The sequence below is a fragment of the Medicago sativa genome, chromosome 3 (assembly GCF_051527215.1).
Source record: "Medicago sativa cultivar Bolivia chromosome 3, Bolivia_mono, whole genome shotgun sequence".
Classification (NCBI taxonomy): Eukaryota; Viridiplantae; Streptophyta; class Magnoliopsida; order Fabales; family Fabaceae; genus Medicago; species Medicago sativa.
The window spans coordinates 94,958,728-94,977,488 of record NC_140751.1 but is presented as its reverse complement, the minus strand read 5'-3'; the positions used below and the strand labels follow the sequence as shown (position 1 = coordinate 94,977,488).

At 32.6% G+C, this 18,761-nt stretch overlaps 2 protein-coding genes and 1 pseudogene across 6 annotated transcripts; 1 reads left to right on the top strand and 2 right to left on the bottom strand.

Moving 5' to 3' along the window:
* Window positions 1-276: 276 nt before the first annotated feature.
* Window positions 277-3,269, bottom strand: HSFA2 (heat shock transcription factor A2). Of its 5 annotated transcripts, none has more exons than XR_015032641.1 (3): window positions 2,801-3,269; window positions 1,637-2,517; window positions 277-1,544 (listed from the first exon to the last, which is right to left on the bottom strand). XR_015032641.1 is itself a non-coding variant. In XM_085756204.1 (2 exons), exons 1-2 carry the CDS (start codon window positions 3,122-3,124, stop codon window positions 1,696-1,698), a joined length of 1,146 nt encoding a protein of 381 aa, XP_085612330.1. In that variant the 5' UTR covers window positions 3,125-3,269; the 3' UTR covers window positions 277-1,695. The 5 variants fall into 5 exon arrangements, 1 of the variants encoding a protein (XP_085612330.1); XR_015032640.1 differs by having other exon boundaries at window positions 277-1,521; XR_015032642.1 differs by having other exon boundaries at window positions 277-1,518.
* A 414-nt stretch (window positions 3,270-3,683) lies between these two features.
* LOC146942264 (uncharacterized) lies at window positions 3,684-9,046 on the bottom strand. Its single transcript, XM_085750023.1, has 2 exons — window positions 9,007-9,046; window positions 3,684-4,492 (listed from the first exon to the last, which is right to left on the bottom strand). The coding sequence occupies exons 1-2, from the start codon at window positions 9,044-9,046 to the stop codon at window positions 3,867-3,869; spliced, it is 666 nt and encodes a 221-aa protein (XP_085606149.1). The 3' UTR covers window positions 3,684-3,866.
* A 6,537-nt stretch (window positions 9,047-15,583) lies between these two features.
* Window positions 15,584-16,094, top strand: LOC146942263 (glutaredoxin-C6 pseudogene; annotated as a pseudogene).
* Window positions 16,095-18,761: the final 2,667 nt, after the last annotated feature.

Genomic DNA, 18,761 nt, shown 5'->3' with positions numbered 1-18,761 from the left:
AGCAGGAAACTTTTTGACACAGAAAATATATTTTGTAGGGGTGTGTGAAGTCAAATGATAAAAAGGATAAAATTGGAATTTTTTATGATTTGTAGGGGTGAAAGTATAAGTGTAGGGGTATGTGGTAAAATTTCCTTCAAATCGTTACTTCAACACATTCTTGTGTTGGTTCGAATCTCTGGTGTTACGGTTGAATTCAATTTATAGAACTAATTTTACAAACTACTCTAAAACTAGGGTGCTTTTGAAATTTTAAAATTGAATCAACGCCCCAAATTTATGGATAAAGCATTGTCAACGGTTTAAAACAATACCAATATGTCTATTTAAACACCACACCATCTGGGCAAGATGGCAAGTAACCAAAGTGATACGAATTACGAATGATGCGATGTTTTTTTCTTCTTGAAAAAAAAAAAAAAAAAAAAGGAAAAAATAACCACAGCCAAGCACGAGGAACAATAGGAGTATGGTCTGAGACTTATGAACACACCCCCCACGTATATACAATCACCAGTGCCTCTTGAAGTTAATCACCATATAAAGATACAGGCCAACTCCACCTGACAACCATCACTCCATCAGGCCCCGTTTACAAGAGGAAAACACCAACACATAACAATGAGACCCTACTACAAATTACAAAACTGAGGCTCAGCAAGTCCACCAGCAACACTCAATTCACAATGCCACCTCAAAAATAAAGCTGCAGTTCCAAATCACTAATATTCACTCAATTGCAGTACAATTTGCTAACAAAAACACTAACAATAAGCCAAATCCACCATTCCACCAACAGCAAAACAACAAAGCAGACCATATTCAATTGTAAGCATTGAAGCAAACTGACATCAGTCAACACCCTTCAACCCTTCATATATATGCTCTCAAGAAAAGAAACACCCTTAATATATATTTTAATCCAAGCTATTCGATTTACAATTCATCCAATTCCATGAACACCATATCCTCCTCCGCGAGATTAACAAAACAACCAGCAACAAAGAAAGCAAACTGCAGCTAATTAATAGACTGCACAATACACCTACACTGACCCGCGAACAATGTACAGAACACAGACAAAAACTAAAGATCAGAATTTATCCTGGTCAAAGAAATTTGGATCCTCTTTGACAAGTCTAAAAGAGCAGAACAAACACAAGAAACACCAGAGATGACAGTTCCCAAAAGGAACAGAATCGGCTGAAACTCAAAAAAACTGTCGCAGGTATCTAGGTTTTGTCAAATGGTCCTAACGAATGATGTGTTGCTAGCAATTCGGCAGCACAATTAAGTAGCAGACTACAAGCCCAACTTTTCCCATTCAATCATCTTGACAACTTTGGGCAACGCCTGCAAAATATAGTTAAAAACATTAGGATAGAATAAGAAATGGTATGGTAGTAGTAGAAATAATAATTTAGCACAGCAAATTATTCAAACTGTTCACAACAATATGTTGTTTGGTTCAAAATAAAGGATACACATGTGATGGCCTCTTCTGCAGTACAATCTTCCCTGCTGCATACAAAGCCATTCATATTCTACATCAATTACCATCACAGAAATTATTTATCAATTATCAATCATAAAACAACAACAATACCAATAACAATAACAATAACAAAGTTCATACCAGCAAGGTGCAACTCAAGTGACAAACAGACAATGATGAAAATTCTACAACCAATTTGACTAAGGTTCAAAACCCATTTGATCAACAAGGCTCTGCAAATCCACAGTCCAATTATCATTATTTTCTACCAAATCCTCCACGGGCACATCAATTTGAGAAAAATCACCAATCACAACTTCATCTTCTGGATTCCCACCAACCAACTCTTGGTTCAGTAAATCCTCCCACACAGCATCACCCAAATTACTCTCATTACCACTTGGAACTGAACTCAATGCACTGTAGTCCTTAACTTCACTGCTTGATTCATTATCATAAGCACTTAACAGTGTCTCCATCTCAGACTCAATAGTAGTCAAACCCTCTTGCTGCTCGTGACAAGAGTAATCAACCACAGACTCAATTGGCACGGCCCTTATAGCTCCAGAATCATCTTGCAAATTCTCCAAACTCGAACTAGCAGTGAGCCTCCGTTTTCGCTTCATTTCAACGCCTTTCAACTCTCTATTCTGTGCCAATTGTTGTATAAAAGATTGATTGCTAAGTGCTTTTGCAAGAAAATTCATCATCTGTTGATGTTTCTTCTCAGTAATCAACAACCTAGCTTCCATAGCAGATAATTGCTCCCTTGAATTATGCTGCTGCTGCCTTAACTTCACAATCTCAGCCATTAAAACAGCCCTGTCCCTTCTCAACCTCTCAATCTCACCTTCAAGACCATACTCCCCTAATTCAATACAAGCACCACCAGTCTCTTGCTGCATAGCTTGTGATTGTGTCACATTTCTTCTTCTCTTGATTGTTTTCAACAAGTTCCTCTGCCCAGCTAAAAACCCTTCGTTCGCAAACTCCCATCGATCCGGATCAACTTTTCTAAAACCCTGCATATGAACACAAAAATTCACTCAACAAACTGAACATAAAAAACATCTTAAGTTTGATAAGCAAGAACAAATTCACAAACACCGGATACATCAACATTGTCTGGCACTGACATACATCAAAACAATTGAATGTAATCATATGTGTCGGTCTAAATCAGCTAACTAATAATAATAATAACAAATTTTCAACTAATTATAACTAAGTTGAACAATATTGAACTAATTTTAAAAACACTGAAATAAAATCAGAATTCAAAAGAAAAAGTGATAGTTAACTTACATAGGTATTGAGTTGTCGAACGAAGCTAGAGAAATTACTGTGTTTGAAGTAACGAGGTAAAATAGCAGTGGAGAATTTGTGAAGATCCCAAACAACAAAGCTATTACGAGCTCCGCTCCATGAAACAATGGAATCAGTGGATGGATCTTCAACAACATCAAAGGTTTTGGTGAGAAATGGAGGTGGACCCATTTCGTGCAATCCTTCCATTGGTTTTGGTGTAAGATTTGAACCCGAAGAGGAAGATGAAGAGTTACATGATGTTGAACCAACAACACTGACATATGCTAATGTTTCTTCCTCTTTCACTCTAATTCCCTTCATTGAGTTAGTTGATGCTGCTTTCTAAAGAAAGCGCGTTTGTGATGTGATAATCGATTTTGGAGCTTAATTTTGGAAAGTTGGTAAGTACGAAAGGTAGTTATGTTATGGTTTGTTTGTTTTAGTTTTGGGATTAGATAGATAGATTAGGGAAGAGTGAAATGGAGCAACTTAATTTAAGGCGGTGGATAGAGTAGGAAGGTTCTAGAGACGGGTTAAGAGAAATTTGGTTTGGTAATGGAACTTTTTCAAAATTATCAGAAACTTCTGACATTTGTTACTCTTACGTGGCATAAGATATTTTTTGTGACAAGTTCTCGAAAGTTCTCGACTTATCTGCTCTCTCCACCTAATTGAAGAGTGAAGACCGAATTTTTTTTTTTCCGACCCTGTTTCCAAAAAAATTTCAAAGTTGACCCCTATGAGAAAAATATACAGAAATGATCCACTTTCTATTTTTGGGGGTTTTTTTTTTGTCGTTTTCTGCCAGTCCCGCCATTTGAAACGGCGGGAATGAGCCGTCTACCTGACGCATGTCACGTCGTGACAGGCTGCTGCAAGTTTTGTCTTTTTTTTTTTATTTTTTATTTTTGGGTACCGCCATTTCAAATGGCGGGAATGAATATTTAATTTTTTTTCGTTTTTTTTAATTTTTTGGGCATTATTTGTTTATTTAAAACACAAATAATAATAATAAATAAAAACATATTAATTTATTTGAACACATAATACATAACATTATTAACTATCGGTTATTTATACTCGGACAATTTCTCCTAATATGACCGGTATGCCGACATAACCCACACTGTCTCGGTGTCGGAGTCTTCTCTACCACCTCCTCGTCCATTTCAGTCCTTATGCGGGTACTATTGGGTCGACCTTTCTTTAGTCTTCGCATGTTTGGATTATGGCAAAGCACGGGACCGTCGTATGGGGGCCAATAACTCTTATTCTGGACTACTTTGAAAGCTGTGTTGTAGATGGAGTAAACACTCTCGTTTTTTAACACAGCTGGAATAAGGGTTGTGTAGTCATGGCGAAATGAAGAACACGCGGCTATGACATGGGAACAAGGCAAATGTAAAGCTTGAAATTTCCCACAATCACACCACCCCGCTTGTAGGTCCACCTTGAAAGTTTCCATTCGCCTTCCCTCCCTGTAGTTGACGGTCTCACGGACTGAGAAGGTAAACCTTTCTCGGTCAAACTGTTCGACATGATGGGTGTTGGACTTAACAATGTCATCCTTAATCACATTCTGGCAATATTCACTGAACAAATCTCTGGAACCTACCCTTGCAAACGCTTTTTGAGCCCTATCAGCAAAGAGACATGCCAGCCTATAGTAGGTTGATTGAACTATAGGGGGTCATTTCTGTATATTTTTTTGGAATTAGGGTCAACTTTGAAATTTTTTTGGAAAATTGGGTCGGAAAAAAAAAATTCTACCCAGGTGTGTTACTGGAATTTTTTTTTCCGACCCAGTTCCCAAAAAAAATTCCACTTTTGACCCCCTATGAGAATTAAATACGGAAATGACCCACTTTTTGTTTTTTTTTTTACCATTATCGCCACGTGTCAATCCCCCATTGGCTGATTTTTATTTTTATTTTTATTGATTACCGTCATTCCAAATGGCGGTAATGACTTTTTTCGCATTAGTCAAACCACCCATGCTAACGCGCCACGTGTCCACGTGTCAATCCCCCATTGGCTGATTTTTTTATTTTATTGATTACCGTCATTCCAAATGGCGGTAATGACTTTTTTCGCATTAGTCAAACCACCAATGCTAACGCGCCACGTATCCGGATGTGGGTGTAACTGAAAAATTGGGAAAAAATTTGCACTGCTCCTAGGAGGGAATCGAACCCTGCACGCCTTGCTCATATGCATCCAAAACTTTAACCACTGAGCTATGCTATCACGTTCTGTTTGTTATATAAGCAATGTAACATCTATAAATATTAATATTACATATAATTTCACGTCAATATATATAGTTAAATTGATTATACCTATAATTTTAATCAAAATTTGAAGAACATATTGCTTATAATTTACATGGGTTAGCGCGGTTGAAAAAACGAACAGTAAAGAAATTGGTTTTTAATTTGAAAAAAAATCTTAATGTATAGTAACACATGTACGTAAAAAATAAATGACAAAATTAATTTTCACTAAAAAAAATTACAAAATTAATTTAATTTAAATAAGTAACTTATGTTAGCCCAATTGATATAATATTTTAAAATCAACAGTATATATAAAATTTATAATTTCAACTAATTATAATATTTTTTTGGTCAAACTAATATGATGAAAATTGAAAGAAAAATTTAAATACTTGTAAAACAAATTGAAAATTAAAAGATATAAGAAAATTAGTTTTAAAAATATTAATAAATTTGAGAGTTCAGAGAACTATTAAATTTTTTATGTAATATTAATTTTATATATATATATATATATATATATATATATATATATATATATATATATATATATATATATATATATATATATATATATATATATATATATATATGAATATCATTGATGTGAAAGTGTATGTAATATTAATATTTATAGATGTTACATAGCAAACAGAACGTGATAGCTCAGTGGTTAAAGTTGGATGCATATGAATATGAGTAAGGCGTGCAGAGTTCGATTCCCTCCTAGGAGCAGTGCAAATTTTTTTCCAATTTTCAGTTACACCCACACCCGGACACGTGGCGCGAATTCTACTGAATATGAGTAAGGCGTGCAGAGTTCGATTCCCTCCTAGGAGCAGTGCAAATTTTTTTCCAATTTTCAGTTACACCCACACCCGGACACGTGGCGCGAATATGAGTAAGGCGTGCAGAGTTCGATTCCCTCCTAGGAGCAGTGCAATTTTTTTCCCAATTTTCAGTTACACCCACACCCGGACACGTGGCGCGTTAGCATTGGTGGTTTGACTAATGCGAAAAAAGTCATTACCGCCATTTGGAATGACGGTAATCAATATAAAAAAAAAATCAGTCAATGGTGGATTGACACGTGGCGGTATTGGTAAAAAAAAAAAATCAGAAAGTGTGTCATTTCCGTATTTAATTCTCATAGGGGGTCAAAAGTGGAATTTTTTTTGGGAACTGGGTCGGAAAAAAAAAATCGTGTTACTGAGGAAATCGATCGAATGTGGTCACCACAATTGCGGTCTAGCTACAGACGACAGCTCATTGCCGTCTGATCAAACTTAACGGTCTGGATTTTAAGACAGTTCTGATTTTTTCGAAATATAAATTTTTTTACAATGAATTTGAACGGTATGATATCAAATGACCATGATCTGAATTGGATAGTTTAGATCCCGCTGAGTCGCTGACTATTGCATGCAGTCATTGGTTTCGACTACACCAAATTAATATCTGTTATTGGAACACTCAGTCAGAGTACTACTATATGTCGCAAGAACATTTCTCGCGAACATATCACGAACATAGAACCACTCAACACATTGAACAATTTGTGTCAAAAAAATACCCAGCAGCCACCACAAATGATTACACACATTCTCTTGTTTCTCTCTCTTCTAAAAAAATGAATGTTACGAGTCTGCAAGGGACACTTTGTAATGTGGATTGAACTACACATTTCCATTCTGTTTACTTGCGCGTGCTGCGCCCATCAATTTTGTTTTGGATTCTTTTCCATTTGAGTAAATGTAACAATATTATTTTATTGTGGAATACAATGGGTTAACACTATATTAAAAATTACAGAAAAATATGATGCAAATTGAGGCTTTATTATGCATTTCACTCATATTCTTGAAACTCTCGTGAAATATATTGTCGCTATAAACAACATTATTCCATTTTGACACAACATAAAATATCAAGTATATTGCTCATTAACCAATATGATTGGTTCATTAACCACAAAAATGTGTGTTATCAAATGCAAATTATTGACTAATTATTTGACCGTGTATAATAGGGTTGTAGGTCGTTCAATTTGCTTGCAGGCTATATGATACGGGTGCAGGCTTAAACAAATGGAAAATTGTTCTTTAGACACCTATAGTTTGTGAGCGGTGCTATGGACAGCCGCTTCCCCACTTGCTATTAGACACTCGCTGGCTGATTGATCCAGCTCACTGTTTTTTTAAAAGTGGTTACTGGTTGACCGGGTCTCTAAGTTGAGTACTTTGACATTTATTTTTTGTTTTTTTTTTCATCTGAAAAAATGAAACAATTTCCACTATCTTCCTAAGATAAAAATAAAATAAAAAATTCCATTATCTTCCTTATTCTTTAATCTTTCATTAGTAACAACCACTATCAACCTTTAACTTCAATCTATGGTGAACCTCCATGCAACTTCTTCATCTATCAAGATTCAAAACAACTACTTGAAATCATCCATCACCCATGGTCACAATCACCACCACAATCGACCACCCGCACCAAAACCCCACCACAATCGCCAACCATTTTTCCCACAATCGCCACCACAACTACTTGAAATCATCCATCACCAATGGTCACACATATCCATGTCCTCAGCTTCATATAATTTATTAAGGAACTTCTTCAATGATTAAAAATGGGTTCTTTGCATATTCAAAAGGGAAAAAAGTGGGTTCTTTGATTTCCCCCAAATTTTCTCTCTGTGCAGTGTTGAATCTAATTTCTTCACCCAGTTCATATTCTGCAACTCCATCACTTCAACAATTTTCCGAAAATTAGTGTGCTTTCGTTGCTACATGTTCTTCACTTCCCAGGATTTCATCAAGGTTGATGATGAATCAAAGATTTGTCATGCCTCTTCAAAAGAATTAAAAGACTTAATTTTAGAATAAAAAAATTAAACCAACGACTCTGTTTGCTCGGTTGCCGGTTACAAGATTTTCAATAACATCCACGTGTACCAATGGTTGCGTGAGTGACCAAAGGAGAGTGTACAAGCGACTGTGGCTAGCAGTTCTCATAGTTTGTTTACGGACACATTAAACTGACAAAAATATCTTACCGTTCGATCTCAAATAGTAGTTAATTGTCGTTTCCATGAACGATAATTAAAACCTCTATTTACCATTATGTTATAATCCTATTCTCTTGTGCTCGCGTAACCATGGTTCATGGTTGTATTCGTCTCTCAATTTTTTTTAAGAGGCTAAATTAGCGCTCAAATTGGTATCAGAGAGAATCGAATCTGAGACATCAAGGAGGAGCACACTTTCAGACCCCTAGTCAATACCACCAGCGCAACCCAAGTGGGAGAGGTCTTGTTAACAATGTGTGTTTTCAATGTGGCCCTTAACAGGGAGAGATCCTTGTTAACAATGTGTGTTCTCAATGTGGCTTGGGGACCCTTGACAGAGAGGGGTCCTTGTTAGATAAAGAAACCTCTATTAGAGATGTTCTAACTAGCCTGAACAGTTTTGAATTGAGGTTGAAGATATTTTCGTCGGTTTGAGCTGTCTGTTAGAAAACTATAAAAGCCTAAATAGCAATTTTCTAAACAAATTGGACTGTGTTAGCTACAGACCATTATGGATGGGCCTAAGTAGATATATCGATCTGTATGCCACCATAGAATAAGTGAACCTATTCACAAATCCACCATAGATATATTTTCGCTAATACCATCGTGTGTTGTATACTTTGCAAACATGCATTGTGTACTTTGCTATAGCATCTCCATCAATGCTAATATCATTTGCATCTCTTTTGAGTTGTTCACAAATCTACCTCCAATTTTTGTATTGATAGTATAAAACGTTTATTTTTTTGAGCAAAAAACGAGTATAACTCATTTAATGTAGTGTAAAATATTGTTTTTAAAAAAGATTAAAATAAAATTTTGAGGTTCGAAATTATATAACGAGTTATTAAGCGGAATACTTCTAACAAGAGATACTATTGACGTCATTTACTTAACAAAAATACGTGAAAATTCCTTAAAAAAACACACGAAAGATGTATAAGTCTACGTTACTAGCATGAAAAAGGATCCTCTGAAGTGAAAAACTCTTCGGTTTTCTTCAATCGTTGAATCTCAGTCATTAATTACACACACACTCTCCCTTTTCAATATTAACTCTATCTCTCTCTCTCTCTCTCTCTCTCTCTCTCTCTAATAGAGGGTCAGATCACACACAAGAGAAAAACACGAGAGACAATCCCATCCCGACTAGCATCAGTAAGGGTTTTTTTAATAGACAAATAGTAGTAATTAATTATTAGTTTACTCATTTCTTCTTCGTTCAGTTTTGAACTCGAGTCCTCAAATACCTTCAAACCTAATTGATTTTGATTTTTCGCACCTCAGCCCAATTGAAATATTTTTTTTAAAGGGATCAACTTACGTCATTAGTGTCTGTCTAAAAACCCTTAAAAAAAATATCCATAAAAAGAAAAAAAGTTGTAATTATATAAAAATAAACAGAAATGTTGTATTAGTTATGAAATTCATCACTACACTAGAGTCAAATATTCCTAACCCAGATTGTTTGCATGCCTCTACCAAAACCAATAGGTTCACTTATTCTCTATTTTATTTTATTCCAACAATATTTAGTTGATATTAATATTTCACATTATTATATTTTGTGATAGTTTTATGCCATTCTTTTAACAGACTAATTGATATAACTGATATAGTCCTTCTAAGAATATTGTATCTTTTTCTTAATAAAATGACTCAATGATTTTACTTTCCGGAAAGAAAAAAAAACCAGTCTACTAACATGTGTTACACGAGTAATATCATCCTTTATATAAAAAATACAATTCATAAAAATTGATATTTTTGCTTGTTCTTGTGTGCGAAAAAAGGGAAAAAGAAGTAGGGCTCATGGTGGCTTCGGTGGGCTATGGTCACCCCTAAATTTTTTCTTTCTATATTTATATTTATTTATTATATATAAAATAAACTTATGGCACCTCCATTTGAAAGTACTTGAGTATTACATCTATGTGCCTTTAAATTTTTACGTGTATTCTCTACACCTATAAGTCAAAATGATCAATGACACCTTCATTTATATTTTGTATTTACCAGTTGCTTCATATTTGCATGGTTTTGCTCATAAGTTAGCACCGTGCAATTTTTTTTAGGACTATATTTAAGAAAGAATGAGAGAAGGAATGAGGTATAGTAGAGAAAAGTGAGGAAGTAACTGCACTTTCCAAATAATTTGAGAAACGATATTTGGTGATTTGAGTGAATTTAGTGTATTTGTGAGATAAATGATGAATGATTAAAATAAACTGTTTTAATATAAGAAAGAATGATTTTTTAAAAATGCGATATAGATAAATTTACCAAACTCACCAAAATTCAAAGTAAACCAATAATTTGTATATGATGAACAATGGTGTTTTAGTTGTTATTATTTGATTGATTGTTGTAATAGTACGTGAAATTATTGGAAGGAGCATACGTCAAGTTCAACTGGTAATTTATTAAGCATCTACTTTGGCCAGTCGGAAGCAATAATAGGAGGAAGGAATCAAACTTGGTTAAGGTCCGAAACCATGACATGTGACTTCCACTTTATGGGACAATATGCTAAGTAATCAAGATCCACAAGATTTGTTTATTCCCATACATTTTGAGACAGAGATGGGGGTATTCACGACAGAATTAAAATGGAATGGAGTATAGGCATTAAGTCTGTTTATGTACAGAATTTATAATCAACCACTAATCAAAAGTCCTGGTGTTCAACTCAACCACTAGATGTCAAATCCATTAAAGCTTAATGGAATTCATTTGGTGGTGGTTATATAAAATGACATTTCTTCATAGGCTTACATCTAAAAGTATAATGATCGTGCATTTTTTTAACCAATTCTTGTTCTTATGGTAATTTCCTACATGTGATCATTCAGTTAGTTGAGGATCGCTTGAATTTGTTTTATAAGTTTGACAGTTTGATTAAGAAATTATTGAGTCGGAATTGTTATGTTAAGTTGCTTTATATTATCTTCTAAGGAAGGAGGTTCATGGGAACTTCTTGATTAACCCTCTAGATAAGATCGACACTTAGGTCTATAGATGCTATGGTGTACGAATGGGTAGCAGGAAAACATGCATATACTCGAGGTTCACCACTAGTGGGTTTAGAGGTTGGGGCTTTTCCGGTAGGACAGACAAACCTAAAAGCTGCGTCAAGCAAAGTGATCAAAGATGAAAAAACGTATTCTGACAACCAACATGGTTTATTTTTTTTAAAGCAAAATCAACATGGTTTTATAACATTTGTTTTTGACACTTTTGATTTCCTAGTACCAAAGGTTGTTGACCTTCTACATTGAGTTCAAAAGGTCATGCACAACAATATCATGACTCCTAGGTCCGTGAATGTTGTGTTTACGAGGATTTTTTATCAAAAAAGGCTTAGCGGCGCAGCTTGTTCTCCGTTTGCCTTCATTCATGTGTAATTAATCATTAATCAATGATATATAAATATAATATAACTGGAACCCATGCGATCATAGAACTTTTCCATATCGTCTATTGTTTCACTAAGTTACGAGTTAGGAGTTCCGAAAATTCGGTTGTTTCAGATACCTTCTTCGGATTTATCATCTATGTTGCATGTTGATGCTCTAGACAATTCTTTTGTCAGACATTCCTCTATATAAAAAAAAAGACATGAATAATTATTATATAAATTTTAGTTTGTTTTACTGTTTAAAAAAATCTATTTTTTTTATATCCATCAGATATAAGTTCGAAATTGCGTTACACATTCAGTTTTTTCGGGCTAACGTTACGAATAACATACTAATTAATTAAAAAAAGTTTTATTTTATAATATTCATTATATATAGAGTAAATTACACTCCCATCCCCTCAAAGATGCTTGAATTACATTCCCCTCCCCTCTTATGTTAAAATATACACTCCCCTCCCTTGCAAAGTAAAATTTATACTCCTCTCCCTTATAAGATGCTTGAATTACAACCCCATCCCTAAATAATTAAATATGCACTACACTTTTTTTTTTTGAAAATAGATATGCACTACACTTTAATCTATTTTAAAATAAATAAATATTTTAATGATATAAATGAATTTTGAACCACCATCTAAAAAAAAAATTAATTCATTTCTATATAATTTAAATGTCAATGATAATTATATTTAAATATTTTGCTATTGATTTTATAATTTGGAGTGTAAAATTAACTTTTAAATAACCATGCTTTATTGTCTTTAGTAATTTTTCACATATTTTAATTTTATCTTGGGTTGTTTCATATTTTATAATAGGGTTTAAAATTACATGTTAATGAAATTGTAAATAAAAAATAACCAAAAGGGTTAAATATGTTTTTGGTCCCTATAAATATGTCAACTTTTCGTTTTAGTCCCTCTAAAAATTTTCTTCAATTTTTAGTCCCTATAAAATTTTCAATCTTTACTTTTGGTCCCTCTTTTAAAGTAAACTCATATGTATAATTCATATTTTTTAATAAAATTTTCCAGAAAAATTTAAAATATTATAAGAATCACTCCAAAAAAAATTTAGAATTTTTTAACAAAACATGAATTTAATATGAATTTTTATAGTTTTTACGGTTAAAAATTCATATTTAATTTGTGTTTTGTTAAAAAAATCTAATTTTTTTTAGGAATTTTTTTTAGAATATTTTACACATTTCTGCACAATTTCATTAAAAAAAATGCATAAATTAAGTTAAAAATAGGGACCAAAAGTAGTGATTGAAAATTTTATAGGGTCTAAAAGTTGAAGGAAAATTTTTAGAGGGACTAAAACGAAAAGTTGACATATTTATAAGGGCCAAAAACATATTTAACCCTAACGAAAAATATGTATTTAATTTTTTATTATATTAAAATAGACCCACGATACTATTTTTTCGAAGTGTGTTAGATTATTATTTTTTTTATATTATTAGAAATAAAAAAATATTGAGGGAGTAAAGTGTAGATTTTAACATAAGATGAGATGAGAATGTAATTTAAGTTTCTCTTAGGGGAGGGGAGTGAAAAGTTTTCTAATATATTTTGAATAAGAGGTGAGGGGAGTGTATATTTTAACATAAGAGGGGTGTGAAGTGTAATTCAAACATCTTTGAGGAGAGGGGAGTGTAGTTTACTCTTATATATAAAGTTCAGAAATTGCATACAAATAATACAATATTTCTGGCTAACAACATTACGAATAACATACTCATTAATTGGTATAAATTTTTTTCAACTTTTGATGTATATCTTTACACATCTGCATAAGAAAAATGATATATGGATATTCATGCATTCATCTCCAGCTTGAGATAAAGCAATAGAGAGAATTATATAAATTTTTTAATAAAGAGAAAATGGTATAATAGATTGATGTTATCATGATGTGAAGAGATAGATACATAGAAAATTAAGTGTTAACGATCAAAATGACTAGTAAAAAACTCATTGATAATGTATTTACAATTTTGATACATTCGAAAGTTATAACAACACCGAGTCATAAAAATTATAATGATATAAAGCTAATTTACACATTGAATTATCAAAATGGTTGTTTAATGAAAAAGTAATTAAGGAGCGATAAAGTGTTTAGTGGCAAAGACGGCATATATAAGATTGAGAAGGTGAAAACACAACAATACTTGTTGTGGTAAGTGACTATGTGGCTCTACTAAAAAAAAAAACGTTGTTAATGAAAGTTCGCTGATAAGTTGATTTACCGTGTTAATGAAAAAAACGAGTTTAATTTCATATGTTGAAGTGATGACACTACTAAATAAAATGATATGTAAATACATTTATTTAAAATCTATCTTAACTTTCATGAGCTTTCTGAGTTGGACGGACTCACTTAAAATTTCTTTCTTCTAAGACCATGTGCAGTGGTGTTGAAAGCAAAGGTTCAACACTTTAATGCAATGCAATGGTGCGTTGAATTGAAGGAGAGAGGAGAGAGGAGTTGAATTGGTTCAACCGTGTTGAATTCTGCCATGCGGGACCCGTAGCCACCACGTGGCAAATTCTGATTGGCTATTTGAATTTTTCTCATCTTAATGATTTGAACTCAATTATTTCATTGCAAATTAATTTTTAATTTTTTTTTTACCAAAATTCATGATTTTTTTTGTCTATAAATAGAGACTTGGTTCATTTGATTTGGACATAGAAAAAAACCAAGTTTTTCACTATCTTAATCTTATTATTATCTTTCTATTAGCTTTTCTTTTGAATTTTTAAACTTCTTTTTAGTGAAATGGATCCCAATCATAATCATTTCAACACCCAGAATTCTTCTAATTACCCATTTAACTACCAAAATTTCAACAATTATCAAAATAAATTATTTTAAGTTATTTGTGTGCGGCGTGTTTAGTTTATTGTATTGCATTTTAAATTAAGAAAATAAAAATAAATTATTTAAATAAATTTTGTTTTTACAAAAAACTAAAAAATAAATTGTTAAGTGTTTATTATTTTAGTTTAATTATAATCGATAATTGTAATTTTATGTAATTATAAAAACAAAAATATAAAATTAAATAAGAATATGAAATAAAAAGTGGTGGGGTAGAGTGTTGAATGAAAAACTCTAGGAGAAGGTATTTATTGAATGAGTGTTGAATTATTAGGTGGAAGAGAGAGAAAATAATGTGGAGTGTTGGAAATTGAAAAAGTGAGTGTTGATGGTTTTACCATTGTACTCCTTCCGTTTCAAAATGAGTGTCGTTTTAGGTGTTTACACACATATTAAGAAATGCAATGTTTAAAAGAAAGAGAATGGTTATTTTACCAAATTATCCTTATTAACTATTGGTTAGTTTTAAAAGTAATACTTTGGAAGTAGTGTGCAGAGTATTAATTGGAGGGTACAATTGAAAAGAAAAAGTTATTATTGCATTGGAAACTGAAAGTGACATTCATTTTGAAACAATTTTTTTTGGCTAAAGCGACACTCATTTTGAAACGGATGGAGTAAATGTCTAAGAAAAGAGGAATGATATTTTGACATCCAATTTTCAACAACTTTTTAGGGACAACCTTTTTCCTCCATTCTTATTGGACAATGACAATAGAGAGAGAAAAAGGAAGAGAGAGAATAAAAGTATAATAAGAGTATGAAAGAGAGTTGTCACAAAAGTTGTTGAAAATTGGTTGTCAAAATATCATTCCTCCTCAGAAAAGTATGTGCCTATGTGATGTCAGCAAACACTATGATTTCCTTCCATTTTCCATTTTGTTTATAGAAATAGAATATAAAAAGTTAAGATCTTCTTCATTTATTTTCCTCTCCATTTCCTCCATTTAGAGAGATAAAGACACATAAAAACTAAAAAATAATTAATGATGATGGGACACACTTAATGATGGGATTCACCACCTATTTTTTGTATCTATCTCTCTCCAAATTGCATCCTGTTAATTTTTATAAATGGAGTGCATCTTAACCCAAATATAAAACCCCTCCAAACTCCTCCCAATCCTACTTGTTGCTGCTGCTGCCTTAACACAACACAACACTCTATATATGCTGCAAAACCTCAAACTCACTGCATCTACCATCATGTCCAACTCCAACTCCAACTCACCCTCTTCATTTTCTTTATCCATGGACATAGACGAATCCACAGAAACTCGAATCAACCGCCTCATATCAGAACACCCTGTCATCATCTTCACCCGATCCTCCTGCTGCATGTGCCACGTCATGAGGAATCTCCTCTTCACCATCGGCGTTCATCCCACCGTCATCCAATTGGATGACAACGAGATCCCCGCCGTTCCCACCACCTCCAATCACTCTCTCACTCCCGCTGCTTTCATCGGCGGTATCTGCATCGGTGGCTTGGAGTCCCTTGTCGCTCTTCATGTCACCGGTCACCTAGTTCCCAAGCTTGTTGAAGTTGGTGCTCTCTGGACTTGATATCATGCCATCTTCCCTGTAACTCATATATATATATATATATATATATATATATATATATATATATATATATATATATATATATATATATATATATTCCTATGCTACCTATTATTTATCCTTTCGCTCTCCCAAAAATATTGATGTAAAAGCATGCATGACATGAATAATTATAATTGTATAATTTAGGGTTTTTTACTTTCTATCTGGAAATGAAATTCCAATTTGTGTTTTGTTGTAAGTCAAAGTAGTGTAATGGACGGTGAATGTCTGAGTGAAGCAGTGAGAGAGTAACGAGTCAGAGTCACCGGCAGTGAAGTACTGTTGCTGTACACGATGGAATGAACTTGCGACGATTATGATTTATTATTGGAAAATGCTACCAGTACTAAGTGTCATCTTGTTTAATCAATCAAAAGGAATAATTTACATTTTCACATAAAAAGTTGGAGTATGTAATTTTTACTTTTCTATATATTTAACATGCATTTTCAAGATAAATTTAATTTTTTATGATAGATTTTTTTTGGAACATTTGTTAGCATAATTTAAACGTCAAATGATAATTAAAACATGGATTCTTGTAAAAAAAAAATTAAAACATGGATTGATCTTGTACTTGCATATTTGGTCTCATTTCCAACATATATCAAACAAATCGGAACGTATATATAAGCTTATTTTGCTCTATTTGCTCTTTTCCAACTTTTTACTTTTTTTTTTTGTTTGAACAAGAATAGGCATCTGGCATATAGTCATATACTGTTGGTGTTTGGACTTGAATTTGTGGGGCCAGTACGATCACCATTATGGCCATCAAATGAGTATTTATTTCCTTTTCTTTTTGTTGTTGTCCGGACCCTGGGGTTAAGCAGTTAAGCAACAAAGATGTCAATTCAATCTTACGAAATACTTGATCCGCTCCTATTTATAAGAAATATTTTACCTTTTCGATTCATTGCATAAATGACATATTTAATTCATATTCTAAATAAGATGTCAATTCAATCTTACTTTATGAAATATATCACCTATTTATTTCTCTACTTTTTATTTTATGTATATGTGGGACTTACTTAAGCACCTAAATATGGAAGTTCCATTGTAGATAGATGGTCTAACTCTTCAGAATGCATGTATAGTCAAAAAATATACATTAAAAGAATTAATTTCTTGTTACCTAAAGAAAATAATTAGATTTCGTAAAACAAATTAAAATAAAGAATTATATAATTGTGCTATATATATTTTTTTGAAATAGTAATTGTGCTATATTATATATACGAGCCAGAATCATTTTGAGTGGGAATAGAATCTTCCTGCCTGGCTGCCTCTTATGACTCCCTTGTTGCCTTCCAGTTTTTTTGACTGCATCATATAAACTGTAATTTGAAGGAAAACAAATGTAACTTTTTATTTTATTTTGAATGGTGGAGATTTCATTTTATTGTTATCTTTTCGACTGCATTGTATAATCATTTTAGTGTTAACATTTTTCTTCCTTCACTAAATGTAATCTCATCCAAAACGTGTCAGACATCAAATTTAAATAGATCCTCTACTCACGATTCGAACTTCTTCTTTTTAAAATGTTATGACAATCCAACCCCTTCAATTGTTACTTTTACAAGGGATTGTTTGTTTGATGATTTCAAAATTTATTCATCGATTAGCTTTCCTAAGAATCTTAATCCCAAGAATATTATTTTCATGAAGTTTGGTAAATTCTTGATAATGCTAGGAAAGTGGGTGGGTAAGATTTATTCTCGGGAATAAAAAATTCTCACCCTCTAAACATGGGAATAAAAAGTTTAGAAGTTGTATGTAAATTTTATTATGGGTATAGATAATTGTGTACACATTGGTACTTATGAAGTTTGATTGAGTATGTACTAATCATCAAATTATGTAATGTTATGTTCCATTGTTTGGTTTTGTAAAATAGAAATTGAATAGAATGGAATGTGATGGAACTCATTCAATCCAATACAACCCATTAAGCTAAATTTCATTGCCTTCAATTTGAGGTGTATCCATTGAAATGGAATACATTAATTATACATTGACAACTTTGCCCCTAGTTTTTCTATTTCATCAACCTGCTCCTCTTTCCTTCGTTTTATTTCTTTTGTTCACTGTGACTTCTTTCTTCTTGCCTTTCCCATCTTCTACTACTCTTTCCTCTCTCATTTCTAATATCACTTCATTTAATTAATATCCATTCAATCATAAATCTCTTGCACGTTGTTTCCGATCGTGTTTTTCTAGTTTTTCAATACTTTTTTTAATTTTACTAAAATTAAGCCTACGAAGTTTAAGCTACCAAATTGAAGTCCTCGTGAGCTTAACTCAGTTGGTTGGGACAATGCATAAAATATGCAAGGTTTGGGGTTCAAACCCCCGGCCACCACAAAAAAAAAACCTACCAAATTGAAATACAACTATTGTAAATCATGCAGGAACAATTATTATGCACTGCAATTATCGTAAATTCTAACCAATCAGCACTATATATTTTTGGCTGTTTATGGTAATTATGAACACGTATTGACTTTGAGGACACCTGAATAAAGTTGTTAGTTAAAAAAAAAAAAACTTTCGCAAAATATATTGAATTTATGGTGTTACTGACGTTTATTTTGTACTCGTTTATTCCAATGTTATTTGATGCCAAAATTACCATATATTGATTGAATTGAGTTGACGATTCAACAAATTGATACT